The 17,213-nt window shown below is 38.7% G+C and overlaps 1 protein-coding gene across 1 annotated transcript in view; it reads right to left on the bottom strand.

The window, feature by feature from the left end:
* KCNN2 (potassium calcium-activated channel subfamily N member 2) overlaps positions 1–17,213 on the bottom strand; it is a 137,484-nt gene that overhangs the window by 106,373 nt on the left and 13,898 nt on the right. Inside the window, exon 4 of the mRNA XM_061593233.1 lies at positions 1,116–1,534. Within this exon, the coding sequence (XP_061449217.1) occupies positions 1,116–1,534 (419 nt within the window). The remainder of the gene's footprint in view (positions 1–1,115; positions 1,535–17,213) is intronic.

Genomic DNA, 17,213 nt, shown 5'->3' with positions numbered 1-17,213 from the left:
GGCCTACTGACCAGTATAATTCCCACAGATATTTGTCAGAACTCTACTGTTTCTGCTTATGTTGGAAGCCTCCTTCAACAGTAGAAACAGAGGAATGAAATGGGCATGCTTCCCTATATCTTCTGATACAACACTATTAAAAATCTTTATCATAGGTGAGTCTAGTGTTCTCTTTCAAAAGGTTTCCTATTTAATTTCACTATATAATTAAACTTAGCTAATTAGTATATAGGAGCCAAAGCAAGTGATAATTATTCAGCATAGCCTTTTTGTGAGACATAAAGCTTTAGAGAACATTTGCAACATGATGTGCAGGAAATTGGACATGCAACTCCAATTAATGAGAGGAAACAAGTATCCAATTCCCCTGATATGTTAAAAGATTGCATTTAGTGTGGTTTTTTTTAAAAAAAACGATTTAAATTTTTTAAAATTAGTTCTAGTTGAATCCTAACAAATTGTAATGTTGAAATAATAAAATAAAAGAATATGTTTTTTAAAAAAACTTAGTGTTACAAACAAACCAAGCCAGTGACATTGTGTTTATTTACTACACATAGACAAAGTTCACCAATATCTGTGAAGCATCAGTTCCCCTGCATGTTTTCCCATCCTTAACTGTGCAGCATCATATTAATAATAATAACAATATCACAAACTAATTAAAATATCTGAAATATAAACTATAACAATAATGACCAATGGATTAAAACTGCGAATGTATTCACACTCACCTGAGAGTAAGCCCCACTGAAGACAGTGTGACTTACTTTGGTGTAAACGCTCTCATTTCTCAGCCTAATGTTCTAAGTAAGCCATAAATAAGTAAATCTACAGACAGATTCTGATGACTTAAATACCAATTTAGGTGAAAGCAATATAATGTTCAGCATCATGTGATACTATAGCAAAGTAATGATACACTTTAATCCTTATAATGCTTGAAAGGTAAGAAGTTAACAATTATAGGGAACAGAAGTGACACAGACCACAAAACAGTTAACATTCATGGGAGGGCAAACCTGAATTAATAAAAGTCACATCAACACCATACATTTAAAGCACATGGCTTTCCCCAAAGAATTCTGGCATATTTTAATAAAAGGGAGACTTACCTTTCACAAGCTCTGACAGTCCATGCAGCAATTATCCACAAGGAGATACTAAAAACCAAGAGTACAGTTCCTGGACATATTGTCATTAGAGTCTTCATAACAAAACGAGTATTGAAATTTATTTTATTTAGTGCTCCAATGCTTCTGGAGGAGGCATCAGTGAAAAGTTTGCTATGCAAAAGCATAACTCTGGCAATAAGATATAGTCTTAAGAACATGGGTATGGATAAAATTATATCCACGTCAGCTATTGTTGTAGATGGCGTATAGGAGAATGCAAGACGGGCTGTCCATGTGAAGGTATAGTTGCCAGGGATAGGATGTATAGCACACACCAAGATTTCCAAGCAGATAAAGAAAATGCGCTCATAAGTCATGGCTATTCTCCAGTCATCTGCTCCATTGTCCACCATAAACAACTGAAAGAGAAATGCAGAAGGTTGACTTTAGTGAAATATTAGGGGGAAAACATAAGGACTATCAGTAATATTGTGAAAAGAAAATTAATCAAAAAAATTAAACACATTACATTTTCATTTTTTTACTTCAACTATTATTCACAATCTTACAAACACCCCCCCCTCCTTTATCATTTACAGTGTTAAAATGAAAACCATATATATGTTTTTGGGATAGTGAAGTTCCTTTCATTATTCACTCAAATGTTAATAACAGCTCACAGTTTGACTTACTGATTCTCACTAAGATTTTGACACATTTACCTCACTGCTTTGTAAATAGCTACACAGCAATAAGTGGTCTAAACACAGTTTCTCACCACAAATCAACAGCAAATTAGGTAAACGTTGAAAAACAGATTAAGGGGGAGATATTGTAGTGATTGTGTCAATGGGATAGTGGTGTGTGTGCGTGAAAGGTGCAGACATAGAATGGGATGAGTGCTACTGGAGGAGCATTAAGTGTTGCATGGTTGGTGTAGCTGGAAGACAGAATTTGGGTGTGATGTGTATGTGTTAGTGGGTTGTGTGTTGAGTGTTATATATTTTGATTCAGTCTAAAGAGGGTGGGATCTCTGACTCTTAAGATGTGTTCAAAATGTGCTTCTATTTTTTGCTTTGGTGAATTTTTATTGTTCTATATTGAATTGTAGTTTTGTATTATTCTGTAGTTTTCAGTTTCACTGTTAGTCACATATGTCTGTTAACCAATAAGAGACTGTCTTGATATTAAGCAGCATTAGGGATAGGCTCCATTAGCCTGTACGGGTTCAAAAGCATTCCATTGACCTATCAGGCCAGAATTGATCTGAGTTTGTTCTTTGTCTGCTGACCACTGTTTTTTGTTTTTTCTGATGTAAAAATTATTGATATCAATATTGACATTTTGAAAGGAAATATCAATAAATGAAAGGAAATATTGATAAAATTATTAATAATATTTCAGAGGCAACTATTGTTTTTTAAAAAAAACATTCTTGAAAATAGCCATGGAAAATCACTATATAAAAATCTGATCCATAACAATAAGACAATAAGTGAATTAATGGAAAATTTGGTACCAAATCCAAATTAGCACATCTCTAAACAGTATATAAACATATTAAATAAATAAATGAATAAATGTGTACTCAGTATTTTCAACAGATGTAAGCTGTAAGCATTTTTACACAAATATTTGGCAAGTATGATGGACTAGAAAAGTCCCATCGGAAGCATGGCTCAAGTCATAACTACCAGTGTGGTTTTGGAATTACAGCTAACTGGTTGCTGTTGGGCCTGATTCCAATACATGGTGTCTCTACTTCAGCCACTGCTGCTACAAATAATCTTGCTGTCTTTTCCAGGCTTTGAAGGAGACAATTCCAACATCAAAGCAGGAGGATGCTGCAATTTCTCACTTCAGAACACATGAGGATCATTTGTTTGAAATGGTCCTCATATCAGAATTTCCTTCACTGAGAAAGGCATCATTAGAATGAGCATGTGCAGAGTGGGGAGTAGGATCACACTCCCTGTCTTTACCCCTGCTGCTGACACAGTTCCCCTCTACTGAGATGAAAAAAATGCATCAGAATAACAAATAACCATAAACTATATATCGGTTCTAGAATTAGTATCTGTGTTGATAATCCATTGCTATCAGTTCTTGCATGGTACTCGGGTAGTGGATGGAGGCATGTGTGAGAACATACTGTGTATGTCAGGGATAAGGCTAACTCAGCACTCTTACCCCTGACAGTTTGTTTCCCATGTGTAAGAACTTTTTTCATATGGAGAATTCAATCTGAAGTGGTACAGCTGTGCCACTAGCTTACCATCAGTAAGAACTATAGCTTTAAAAGCAGCATGGAAATAAATGGACAATTCATATAATAGACATTAAACATTAATCTTAAGAATTACTCAATAAAAAGTTATTTAACTGTTCTGTAAAGAAAATTAATTTCAATATCATTAAACTCAGTATAAAATATTATTTATGTGGACACAACCATTTATATTTTATTAGAAAAGGAACACCATCATTTTTCTTAGTAGGTAAGATATAATGCCCAAGTTCCTTCTGTTAGCGTTAATATGATGCCTTATGTACCCAAATACTAACTTACACAAATCTGAGTTTTTGGTGGGAGTTATCATCATGTGGAGGTTTCTCTAAGCCATGCTCTGGTGGGGCCTACACCACTGCAGAAGACGCCACTGTTTCTGCTGGAGACACAGGCTGTTATCAAGCTACCACTGGAAGGATACCAACCAGTGACAGCCAGCATAGGGCCTAGGAATGTCAGAGAATTCTGATGATAATGGAAAAGGAAGTGGAAACTGCTTCAGTTGGCATGTTCATCTGTGGTCAGGAATGGAAATCGGCCAAGGAAATACAATCAGTATCTGTTTACATTATTGTTATTGGTTTTTCAAGGTCTGCAAATGATACATAATTAATGACTTTTTTGCAGTTTGGACATTTCCTTTACACTGAAATGAATGTAAGTTATATAAATCATTATGTAGCCTACATAACTTACATCAAATAGTGGACAGTAAGACGAATAATGTGACATGTGGCGTAAACTGAACTGCAGTGGAATGGAAATAGGGCTGATTGTCACAAATACAGGTCAGAATAGAAACCAATGTCTTCTTACATCCCTAATAGGGTTCTAAAGCAAATTGTTTCAGGGGTGGAGCCAGTGCAGCAAAAAAAGGGAAATTAACTGACTCCCACATTCAGCCCTGACTTTCTCTTTTTCATCCTGTTATCCACTGATAAATAGCAAATGTTAATGAACTACTTTGTGAGATAGCAATAACGATTAACACAATTAAGCTGGTAACATTCTGTAGTAACTAAAATTTCATATAATTAATAAATAGGAAGTAACTTACAAAATAAAGCCCAAAACAACAGACGTCCTGTCCAAATATTCCTTACCTGCTTCTTCTAGAAGAGATCCTCTGAGATTTCCATTCATGCAACAATAATTTTAAGATGATGACACCCATACCATGTCATCACCTTAATGCTCAACCTGTCATATATTGAAAGAACCTCTGTGAGACAGGTGTATATTCAGAAGGAGAAAGTAAGGGCCATTCAGATGCATTCACATGGCAGTTCTGGGGATTCCCTAACTAGAACTGTATTTATATCACTGCATTTATCTCCAATGTCACCAAAATGTCACTAAAAATCACCACATGATGCAACATGGATATAAAATAAAAGGGACAAATAGTTAAAAACTAATTCAAAAACAAAACACTGCACTAAGATTTACCTTCAGGAATCTTGATCAATATAAAAACAACAATTTGCATATCCATATTGCTACTACAGACATATAACTTCTCATAGCCACATTTATCTAGTCTAGATACTGCTTTATTCTGAACATGTCTTTCTTATTCTAAAACACTCTTGGCACATGACACAGTACCTAGTGCTAACTTTCCAGAGGTATTTTCTAATTGGGATAAAATGCAAAAACCACATGGAGATCGGATTGTGAGAAGGAAATAGGTTTCATTACAATTACTTTTTTGTACACATTGTTCTCTAGGCAGATTCTGGGTGGTAAAAGGACATATGAAAATAAAGTTTTAGACTAACTTCCACACTTCTTACCCAATGGAAATTTCTGATGTGTATAACATTATTCATGACAAGGAAAAAGTGGATAGCAAAACATTTTTCTCTGTCTCTCATAACACTAAAACTCATGGACATTCAGTGAAGCTGAATGTTGGAAGATTTAGGACAGACAAAAGAAAATACTTCTTCATGCAGTGCATAGTTAAATGTGGAATTCTATCTCACAAGAGGCAGTGATGGCTACAACCATGGATAGCTTTAAAAGAAGATTAGAAAAATTCATGGAGGATAAGGCTATCAATGGCTACTAGCCATGATGGCTGTGCTCTGCCACCATAGTCAGAGGCAGTGTGCTTCTGAAAACCAGAAGCCAGAAGCCACAGGAAGGGAGAGCGCTCTTACACTCAGGTACTGCTTGCAAGCTTCCCATGGGCACCTGGTTGGCCACTGTGAGAACAGGATGCTAGACTAGGTGGGCCACGGGCCTGACCCAGCAGGCTCTTATGTTCTTAAGAACAGGGCGCCAAGAAACAAGCGCACCATACACAAACGAAATGAAGATACGATTTACACTCGACATATTAAATGTGCCATAGAAATGATAAATAATAATCTTTTGTGCTATTTGACAATGTGTAGATCACAACTTCATTATTTCTTGAAATGCATTTCTTATCAACTTAAGGATAAAACAAAGGTTTAGACAACGTAAAGCTATGTAAACTGTTCTTGCTGCATATCAAATTATTGCTCCATTTAAAGAATGTCATGGGCAGTTTTATTTTTCATATCAGGGAGATCAGAATGCATTATTTGTTAGTAGGTGCTCAACTTGTGATTCTGAGTGAAGTTGCTATGAACTCTTTGACATCCTAAAGCCCTGCTCAAATTTTTCTTCTGTTCGTAAATGGACACTATCAGTATTCTCCGTTTCCTGTCCTGAACTGTAGCATAATATTAATGTGTAGCATTCAACACCATTGGTCCACTTCAGATTCCTCCCTTTCAATCCATCCAACATAGCTCAAGAGGGGGACAAAAATGTCCTTTGATATTGATTGTCCTTTTTCATGTAAGTCTAGGACCATCACTCACTGGGGTATGCTGAAGTATTGACTATGCTACCCTTCACCACTGCACTGTGAACTGAAGCAGTTGCAAGTTGTTCTCTGCCTCTGTCACTTGAACACTACAAAGAAATGGTTTACAGAAAACATTTACTCTCTGTGCAAGCAGTCTACTGTCCATAGAAATGCACTTGCATAAACAAGTATAATATGTGCCTTAGCCAGTCACAGCAATTTCTGTGATTGCCCCTGGATATATCCATTGTCAGTGAGTTCACATGGCATGTTGTCCAGATAAATGCATACCTGGGAATGGTCAGGTTCTACTGCAAACTAATTGTTAACATTCCACAATGTTAAATTGAAAACACCCCTCATGCCATTCTGATGCTTCCCATAAGCTCATTTCAAAACAAAACCTTACAAAACTTATAGTCCTGAACTCAGAAACGCTTGCTTAACAACCCTCTAAATGTTCATGGTGGTACACAAAACAGAAAGAATCGACAGCTCAAAGAGTAAAAAGAGAGAGAGAGAAACCAGAGCCCGTTTGGACTTTTTTCTCTCAGAGTTCTCATAATATGTCAAAATTCATTAAAAACCAGCCATGTTCACAGAGTACCTGTAATCCTCTTGCTGACCTTGCCCCATTCTCTGACCTTCATCGTCTGCAGTTTAAAAGTTTTTAAAAAGCCTGGTTAACTTTTAATTAATTTAAGAAATTTTGCATTGAACTCAATGATAAGTCTGGGCATGCTCAGTAAGAACCAACTGTCAGTGTTCTAAAAGCCAGACTAACAGCTGCTGGGCTTGCCTAATCAGGGGGCCACACCACACCAGACCTTTATTTCACTTGATACAGCTATGGCTTCCCTGAAAGAATCCTGGGAAGTGTAGTTTCTGAAGGGTGCTGAGAGGAGACTCCTATTTCCCTGACAGAGCTCCAGTGGCCAGAGTGGTTTAACTGTCAGCTGCTCTGACTGAAGCTCTGTGGGGGGAACAGGACCTCTCCTAGCAACTCTCAGCACCCTTCACTAACTACACTTCCCAGGATTCTTTGGGAGAAGCCATGACTGTCTAAAGTGCAATAAAGGTCTGGCGTGGATGTGGCCAGGGACAGCTTTGGTTTAAATTTAAGTGGGAGGCTACATGTGCCTGCTGTAAAATAAAAAGATGAGAAAAACCCTCTGCCCAGTGCCAACCCATCCAATCTCCTCTCCTCCCCCTTCCTCCATCCTGCTCCAATTCCTGCCCTTTTCCTCCCCTCCCTGCCCCTCCCCCAGGTTAGTTTCACCTATCCTAAGCATGATTGCACAGGAGTAAATCCCACTGAACTCAAAAAGCATGCAAATGATCAAACCTGCACTCCACTCCACCTCCTTCCTATCCCCGGCCTCTTGCCCCTTCCCTTCCCCTTCCTTCACCCCCCTTCTTTCACCCCCCTTCCCCTCCCCATCCTCTTCCAGTCCCCTCCTTCCCCCTCCTCCTCCTTCCCCTCCCCTCTGCCACCACCCCCACGGTCAGTTTTACCTATCCTAAGCATGATTGCATTGGAGTAAATCCCACTGAACTCAATGAACATGCAAATGATCAAACCTGCCCTGCCCTCCTCCTCCCTCCCATCACCTCCCTTTTGCCCCTTCCCTTACCCTTCCTTCACACCCTCCCCTTCCAATTCTCTCCTTCCCTCTCCCACCCCTCCTCCTCCTCCCCATGGCCATTTTTACCTATCCTAGCCATGATTGCATGGGAGTAAATCCCACTGAACTCAATAAGAATACAAATGATCAATCCATTTTCAGAAAAGTTTCACAGTATTCCATTTCTTATCTCCTGGATCGAAAAGCAGAGAAATTCACTAATAGGCAAAAAACCTTGCAGTTTAAGCACATACCTATAGCCAACATATATTTCTATCAAACTTAAAAAGCAGGGAAATTGGGCAGCTACAGTGAATGCACCAGGGGAGCAGGAGAACTGACCTCCTATCTGAGATATTGTACTGCCCTACAAATTTGTCAAAATGAAAACATAATTTGGGTTGGTCTTTCACAGTATTTGGTAACGTGCCTCTGAGCATATAGTGAGTGGTAACAACACCTGCAATCCCAAATATCAGAAACTTGACGTGCTGTGCTGATCTTGTTTTAGCAGGGAAGAAGCAATATTATTAAAACAGTTGATAGAGCTCAGATATTCACTTTAAATATGTTTGATTTATTTTGCAATTTTAATGAAGTTTCCTATAGTAAATCATTCTGTTTTGCTTCTGTTTCTGTGAATGTGTGAAGTACAGCAACACTTTGCAACACTAAAAAAAAGCTCCAAAAACAATTGTGGAATAATGGCACTGACTGTTCTGCAGAATAGTTTCCAATGGACATGAGGAGTGTCTCAGTTTGCACAAGATAAAACAGTGGAAGATGAAATATATTCTAGCAAAATTCCAGGTGTGGTCTTTGTTTTTAATTGACCATACCCATCCTTCCTTAAGTGGAATAGTTTAAGCAGAGCAGGCTGAAAACATGCATCTTTTGCAGGCCAAGTTTGTTTTTTCCAACAGCTAGAGTCATTGGTTAAGTAGCAACATATTGTAATCAGTCTGATTTTACAACAAACTGCAGTTTCAGATTCAACTGTTAATGCACCCAAAACAGAAATAGAGCATAACCTCCAGTTTGAAACACAAAAGGCTGTCTTCACCATCATATGACATTGACCAATAAAAAGGCTTTGAAATTAATAAAAATAAATTTGACACAGTTTTCTAGGATGAATGATGAGAGAAATATAATTTTCTAGGTTAGATTCTCTGTAGAAACAATAGTAATACAGAAGAGAAGCAAAGAAAAACACCAACAAACATACCAAAATGTAATTCTCCATCTTTGGAGATGGCAGGTGTTGCCACCACTCACCATATGCTCAGAGGCACATGTTACCAAATTCTTCCAAGCTACACAGGAAGTGGATTGGACTCTGAAAGACCAACCCAAATTGTGTTTGCTTTTTGACAAATGTGTAGGGCAGTACAATATCTCAGAGAGGAGGTCAGGTCTCCTGCTCCCCTGGTGCATTCACTATAGCTGCCCAATTTCCCTACTTTTTAAAGTTTGATAGAAATATCTGTGGGCTATAGGTACATTCTTAAACCACAAGAATTTTTGCCTATTAGTGAATATACACTCAAATGCTTTCCTGACACAGGAAATGTCTGGCCCTCTCCTCATGGAATGTTTGCCCCTTAAGTTCAGATGATGTAAAAACTGAATAGATGAACCTACATAACATGTTTTCTTTTCAGTTCATTTATTCCTCTAGTGAAGCTCAATTCAATCTGTTTCATGCATTATAATGCAATTTCCACCTTGGAGAAGATAGTCATTTCATTTTCTTATTACAATATAAAACCATTGTGCATTGGAAAGCGTATGAGTGTATTTTAATAGAATTTTTAACAAGAAATATTTGACATGACAATTTATGTTGCCATTAATTTAAAGAATTATAATTACTGTATGTATTGAAAAGGCAAATTGGTTTTGGCTCAAGGATCACTGAAATATGAGTACAGAGGATAGTGATGTACCAAGCCCACAGCCAGCAGGGGACCCATATTCTGAGCTTTTACTTAAAACCAAAAAGTTGATATGCTCCCTGGAAAGGAAGATATGAAGCAAAACATGCAGGCAAACTTGTAAGTAATTTTATGAAATGACAAGGCAGCCTGGCTACTCTGGCCTTTCAGTGTTATTGGCCAATGCTCTGTTCTGTCATTGAATGGATTTACTGATTTATTTATTTTTAAAGCTCTGAACCACCACCACTGGAAAAAGAAGCCACTTTTCAGCAGAACAAATACTTCTGCCGTATGTTCATGCATATCCAGCTGTATAAATGGGAGTATCTTGTCTAGGGTTTACTGCTAAAATCTGCTACACAGCAACATGTTTGTATTATTTATTTCTTCTAAATTTCCATGTTTATGTTGGTTGATGGTCCATACATGATCTTCATGCCCAAATTCTGTATGGCTTTTTAATGTTTTTAATGTTTTTAATATTGCTGTAAATAATTTTCTAAATAAATAATTCTAAGTACATTCAACTTTAAATGCATTTTAATACATATTTCATATGAGGAATATTTATTTATTTTATTTATTTATTATTTAATTGTATATATGTAATATTTATATAATTCCTGAGCTGATATATTGTATTTTGTTATATCTCTACCAGGAATAGAATATCTTTCCAACAGTGAAATAAAGGACATTCATAGGTACTTTAAAACGATACTATGTCATCACACAAATTCTAGCTTTAAATTAGCAAGTATCCTCATTCCCAGTTCCTAACTTCCTTCCTTGTTTTGAAAGATTCAGTAAGTAGCAGCTGGCGTAATAGTATCACTGGTTGAAGAACTTATTGCACTCATCACTTTTTCTCTCCCTACTTAAAAGTAATAGAGTATTTTTTAAAAGTTTACTACTGGTTTATACATGGTCTTTGTCTAAGAATGGGTGGTCCCACTGCAAATCGTGCAACTCTATAAGATTTTTGTTAGTTCCATCCTCAGGATGACAGTATAAATCTATGCCTTGCTTAACAATTTTGTCTTTCATCTTGATCCTAACAGATTTCCTTCAGACTTCAACACTGCTGCTCATTAAATTTTGGGGATGCAAAGCTGAGATCTAACATTATGTAATGTGGAATATTTTCACATACCGCCACTTGTTCTTGCAAGAAGCCAGTTGGTTGATAAGTTAGACTGTGTCAGATTTAGGATGTTGTAATAATCTATCTTGTACATGTGAACCAAATTCTACAATCTTGGACTATCATGGGCTTTGTCCTAGCTGAGCAGGTGAGCCAATTAGAAATGAATCCAGGCAAGACTTAAATAATGACTGATAAGTACAAACCAAGGAGGATAGAGAAGAATCACAAAATGCAGTTCTCTAGCTCTATTGCTCTGCTTGAACCTCAAATTGCCAATAGCCCTGCTAATCAACTCTGTTTTCTTATATTGTAATACTTTTTTTAAGAGTCATACAGAAGTAGATCACTGGAAGTATGTTACACCAATGCATGAGAACTTGCTGTACCAGTAACATAGTGGTGTCCTCCAGGAACAGCACCAAGTTTAAAAACACCTTTAAGTAGCCCAAAGCTCTTTTCACTAAAAATGCCTTCCTTATTTTGCCAAATATGAGGAAACCCCAAAAGGAAAGACAATAGAATGCCATTCTCTATACTATCCTGTAATTCTGGAACTCATTCTTTTTGCAGAAATGCAAAAAGATTTTTGTTTGTGAAATCATTTCCAAAATGCAAATCTGAAAAACATCATTATGTTCAAATCTAATCCTAAAAACTATGATAAGAAAATCACCAAAATTGTATAGGAAGGATATATTTAGAAAACCCTAAAAATGATTTTTTTTTCAAGTATAGATGGGGAAATTTTCCTTTTCCATACTATTCATCATGCATGAATTGTAAGTGAATTTCCAAGCTTTCAAACACTGAATAGTTGGGACAATATAGTATTGGATGGGAAGGGCAGTATCCCAGTGGTAGAATACATGCTTTATGCAAAAGGTCTCGCTTCAATTCCTGGTAGTGCTAGGAGAGAACCCGATCTAAAATCCTAGGGAACCAGCTGCTGCAAGTCAATATAAGCAATACTGAGCTAGTTGGACCAATGTTCTGTCTCATTGTGTAAGGTAAGCTCCTATAGGAGGATAAGAGGACCTTACTTCTAAGTCAAAGGCTACAAATGACAAATGAGTCTAACTGCAGTTTAAAAATCACCAGTGTAAAATATTCACACATTAATTTACTTTTGTGTAAAGTGTCTGTCCAACATTTTTTAAAACTCTCCAAGGAAGGGCATTCTATAACCTCACTAAGCAGCTTATTCCACTGCTTAACCGCTCTTACAAGATTTTGTTTTAAAAATTAACCTAAATCTAGCTTCCTGCAATGTAAACCTTCCTATAATTTAAGCCTACTGGTTCTTATCCTGTTCTCAACTAATATGATGAACAATTGTATTTGAAAACTGCCAACTGCTTAACTTTTCTCTAAATCAATCATGCTGGAGAAATGCAAAAATCTTTTTAACATGCCTGTTTTTCACTGAAGTTACTAGATTTAGTTTCCAACAAACATATAGAACACATATATGGAATGAGAGTCTGTCGTTTCAGTTCAATTAAGAACTCAAGGATGTAAATTCATAATAACTTATTTTTTTAAAAAAAAAGTTGAGGAATAACTGCTCATCTTTTACCATAAACAAACTAGATATGCTGACATGCAAAACACTACTCATCTGAATAATCTGTTTATCTTAAACAAGAAGCACATTCTAACTCTAATGAGCTCCTGGCTCTCTGGGAATGACTTCATTTCCTTGAGGCCAAGGTGGCTGACCTGGAAAAGCTGAGAGAGGCAGAGAGGTGTGTGGAGGAGGCCTTCAGGGACGTTATAGCTGTGTCCCACTCCAAGGATGATAGCTCTTCTGCTATCATGGAGAACGATGGTCTCGGGGAAGGAGAGCATCCAGCTGAGGAAGAGGGAAACGATCCCTTAGAAGGGACCCATTCCTTAGGGGATGAGCAGCTGTCCTCTCGTGCCGAGGATATATCTCCACGGGGTGGAGGGATCCTTGTAGTGGGTGATTCGATCATTAGGAACATAGACAGTGGGGTGTGTGATGGGCGTGTAGACCGCAAGGTGTTTTGCCTGCCTGGTGCGAAGGTTGCGGATATCGCCCGTCGTTTAGATAGTTTGGTAGACAGTGCTGGGGAGGAGTCAGTGGTCGTGGTGCACGTTGGCACCAATGACATGGGGAAATGCAGCCGTGAGGTCCTGGAAGCAAAATTTAGGTTGCTAGGTAGGATGCTAAAAGCCAGGACCTCCAAGGTGGCTTTCTCTGAAATGCTACCGGTTCCACGCGCAGGACCAGCCAGACAGGCACAGCTTTGCAGTCTCAATGCGTGGATGAGACAATGTTGTCATGTGGAAGGGTTTGGATTTGTTAGGCACTGGGGAACATTTTGGGACAAGCTGGGCCTGTACAAAAGGGACGGGCTCCACTTGAACCAGAATGGAACCAGACTGCTGGCATTTAAAATTAAAAAGGTGGCACAGCAGCTTTTAAACTGACTGAGGGGGGAAACCCGACAGGAGCTGAGGAAGGTCCGGTTCGGAGTAAACCTCCCCCCTGGGATAAAAACCAAAGAAATGATGAAATTTTAAAAGGGGTAGGCCTAGAAGTAGGCATTGTGAGAGTAGGGGCACAGGATATCAATTCAGAAGGGCAAAATTACCACAGGCCAAACCACAAGTGCCAAAGACACTTGAAGAGAGACACTGCTTACAAGTGCCTGTACGCTAATGCTAGGAGCCTCCGAACCAAGATGGGAGAACTGGAGTGCTTGGTCTTAGAGAAGAGCATTGATATAGTGAGCATAACAGAGACCTGGTGGAATGGAGAAAACCAGTGGGATACGGTTATCCCTGGATATAAACTATATCGGAAGGACAGGGCAGGACGTATTGGTGGCGGAGTCGCTCTATACGTGAAAGAAGGCATTGAATCCAGCAAGCTGGAAACCCCAAAAGAGACGGACTCCTCCACAGAATCGTTGTGGGTGGTGATACCATGCCCCAGGAGGGATTTAATACTGGGAACGATCTATCGTCCCCCTGATCAAAATGCTCAAGGAGACCTTGAGATGAGATATGAAATTGAGGAAGCATCCAAACTAGGAAATGTGGTAGTAATGGGTGACTTTAACTACCCAGACATAGACTGGCCGCATATGTGTTCCAGTCATGACAAAGAAGCAAAATTTCTAGATATTCTAAATGACTATGCCCTAGACCAGTTGGTCATGGAACCGACCAGAGGGACGGCAACCCTGGACTTAATCCTCAGTGGGGACAAGGACCTGGTGCGAGATGTAAGTGTTGTTGAACCGATTGGGAGCAGTGACCACAGTGCTATTAAATTAAACATACATGTAAACGGCCAATTGCCTAGAAAATCCAACACGGTCACATTTGACTTCAAAAGAGGAAACTTCACAAAAATGAGGGGATTGGTAAAAAGAAAGCTGAAAAGCAAACTCCAGAGGGTCACATCACTCGAAAATGCTTGGAAGTTGTTTAAAAACACTATATTAGAAGCTCAACTGGAGTGCATACCGCAGATCAGAAAAGGTACCACCAGGGCCAAGAAGATGCCAGCATGGTTAATGAGCAAAGTCAAGGGAGCTCTTGAAGGCAAAAAGTCTTGTTCGAATGAAGAAAATAAAAAAGAACACAAACTCTGGCAAAAGAAATGCAAGAAGACAATAAGGGATGCTAAAAAAGAATTTGAGGAGCACATTGCTAAGAACATAAAAACCAACAACAAAAATTTCTATAAATACATTCAAAGCAGGAGACCATCTAGGGAGGCGATTGGACCCTTGGATGATTAAGGGAGTCAAAGGTGTACTAAAGAACGATAAAGAGATTGCAGAGAAGCTAAATGAATTCCTTGCATCTGTCTTCACAGTGGAAGATATAGGGCAGATCCCTGAACCTGAACTAACATTTGCAGGAAGGGATTCTGAGGAACTGAGACAAATAGTGGTTACGAGAGAGGAAGTTCTAGGCTTAATGGACAATATAAAAACTGACAAATCACCAGGCCTGGATGGCATCCACCCGAGAGTTCTCAAAGAACTCAAAGGTGAAATTGCTGATCTGCTAACTAAAATATGTAACTTGTCCCTCAGGTCGTCCTCTGTGCCTGAGGACTGGAAAGTGGCAAATGTAACGCCAATATTCAAAAAGGGATCCAGAGGGGATCCCGGAAATTATAGGCCAGTTAGCTTAACTTCTGTCCCTGGAAAACTGGTAGAAAGTATTATTAAAGCTAGATTAACTAAGCACATAGAAGAACAAGCCTTGCTGAAGCAGAGCCAGCATGGCTTCTGCAAGGGAAAGTCCTGTCTCAGTAACCTATTAGAATTCTTTGAGAGTGTCAACAAGCATATAGATAGAGGTGATCCAGTGGACATAGTGTACTTAGACTTTCAAAAAGCGTTGGACAAGGTACCTCACCAAAGACTTCTGAGGAAGCTTAGCAGTCATGGAATAAGAGGAGAGGTCCTCTTGTGGATAAGGAATTGGTTAAGAAGCAGAAAGCAGAGAGTAGGAATAAACAGACAGTTCTCCCAATGGAGGGCTGTAGAAAGTGGAGTCCCTCAAGGATCAGTATTGGGACCTGTACTTTTCAACTTGTTCATTAATGACCTAGAATTAGGAGTGAGCAGTAAAGTGGCCAAGTTTGCTGACGACACTAAATTGTTCAGGGTTGTTAAAGCAAAAAGGGATTGCGAAGAGCTCCAAAAAGACCTCTACAAACTGAGTGAATGGGCAGAAAAATGGCAAATGCAATTCAATATAAACAAGTGTAAAATTATGCATATTGGAGAAAAAACTCTTAATTTCACATATACGCTCATGGGGTCTGAACTGGCAGTGACCGACCAGGAGAGAGACCTCGGGGTTGTAGTGGACAGCACAATGAAAATGTCGACCCAGTGTGCGGCAGCTGTGAAAAAGGCAAATTCCATGCTAGAGATAATTAGGAAAGGTATTGAAAATAAAACAGCCGATATCATAATGCCATTGTATAAATCTATGGTGCAGCCGCATTTGGAATACTGTGTACAGTTCTGGTCGCCTCATCTCAAAAAGGATATTATAGAATTGGGAAAGGTTCAGAAGAGGGCAACCAGAATGATCAAGGGGATAGAGCGACTCCCTTATGAGGAAAGGTTGCAGCATTTGGGGCTTTTTAGTTTAGAGAAAAGGCGGGTCAGAGGAGACATGATAGAAGTGTATAAAATTATGCATGGCATTGAAAAAGTGGATAGAGAAAAGTGCTTCTCCCTCTCTCATAATACTAGAACTCGTGGACATTCAAAGAAGCTTAATGTTGGAAGATTCAGGACAGACAAAAGGAAGCACTTCTTTACTCAGCGCATAGTTAAACTATGGAATTTGCTCCCACAAGATGCAGTAATGGCCACCAGCTTGGATGGCTTTAAAAGAAGATTAGACAAATTCATGGAGGACAGGGCTATCAATGGCTACTAGCCATGATGGCTGTGCTGTGCCACCCTAGTCAGATGCAGCATGCTTCTGAAAACCAGTTGCCGGAAGCCTCAGGAGGGGAGAGTGTTCTTGCACTCGGATCCTGCTTGCGGGCTTCCCCCAGGCACCTGGTTGGCCACTGCGAGAACAGGATGCTGGACTAGATGGGCCACTGGCCTGATCCAGCAGGCTCTTTTTATGTTCTTATGTTCTTAACTATGATTATGAAGTCTCAGTTTTCACCCCAGTAAATGGGAGCTGAAGCAGTTCTGCATATTATAGAATCCAGAAGCACAATATGGAAACTAAAAATAGTATCTCAGTTTGTTCAACATTCACAATTACACACACACACACACACACACACACAGAGAAGATTTGTTTTCATTGGTCAGTACAAAAAGTAGGCAATCTCAGAAACTGTACTTTTATAAAATGGTAAAATTCAAATGACGCCTTCTTTTATGACAATCCTATTTTAAAAGGTTTTACAAATGTGATGTGAATAATATACACCTTCAGTTATCAGAATATCTGTTGCTAAAATCTACTTGAAAACAAACTAATCATGATATGTGAAACTGCTTATTGCCTGCTTTAACACAACTATTCTTTGTGAGTCAACAAACTATTATATGAAAAGAAGTTTATGGTTTACAGAGGCAAATTTTCTCAAAATAAATCTGCCAAGATATTAGCAATTTGACCATACTGGCATACCTTAGATAATATCTGCAGAACTGAAACGTTCTCTGGCTTATTCCCCAGATTTGGGAAAAAACAGGGGAAGAATGTGGCTTTTTTTCTAA

Source organism: Rhineura floridana, chromosome 1 (assembly GCF_030035675.1).
Source record: "Rhineura floridana isolate rRhiFlo1 chromosome 1, rRhiFlo1.hap2, whole genome shotgun sequence".
NCBI classification, from domain to species: domain Eukaryota; kingdom Metazoa; phylum Chordata; class Lepidosauria; order Squamata; family Rhineuridae; genus Rhineura; species Rhineura floridana.
The sequence above is the reverse complement of the archived record's forward strand: the minus strand, read 5'-3'. Positions and strand labels throughout refer to the sequence as shown.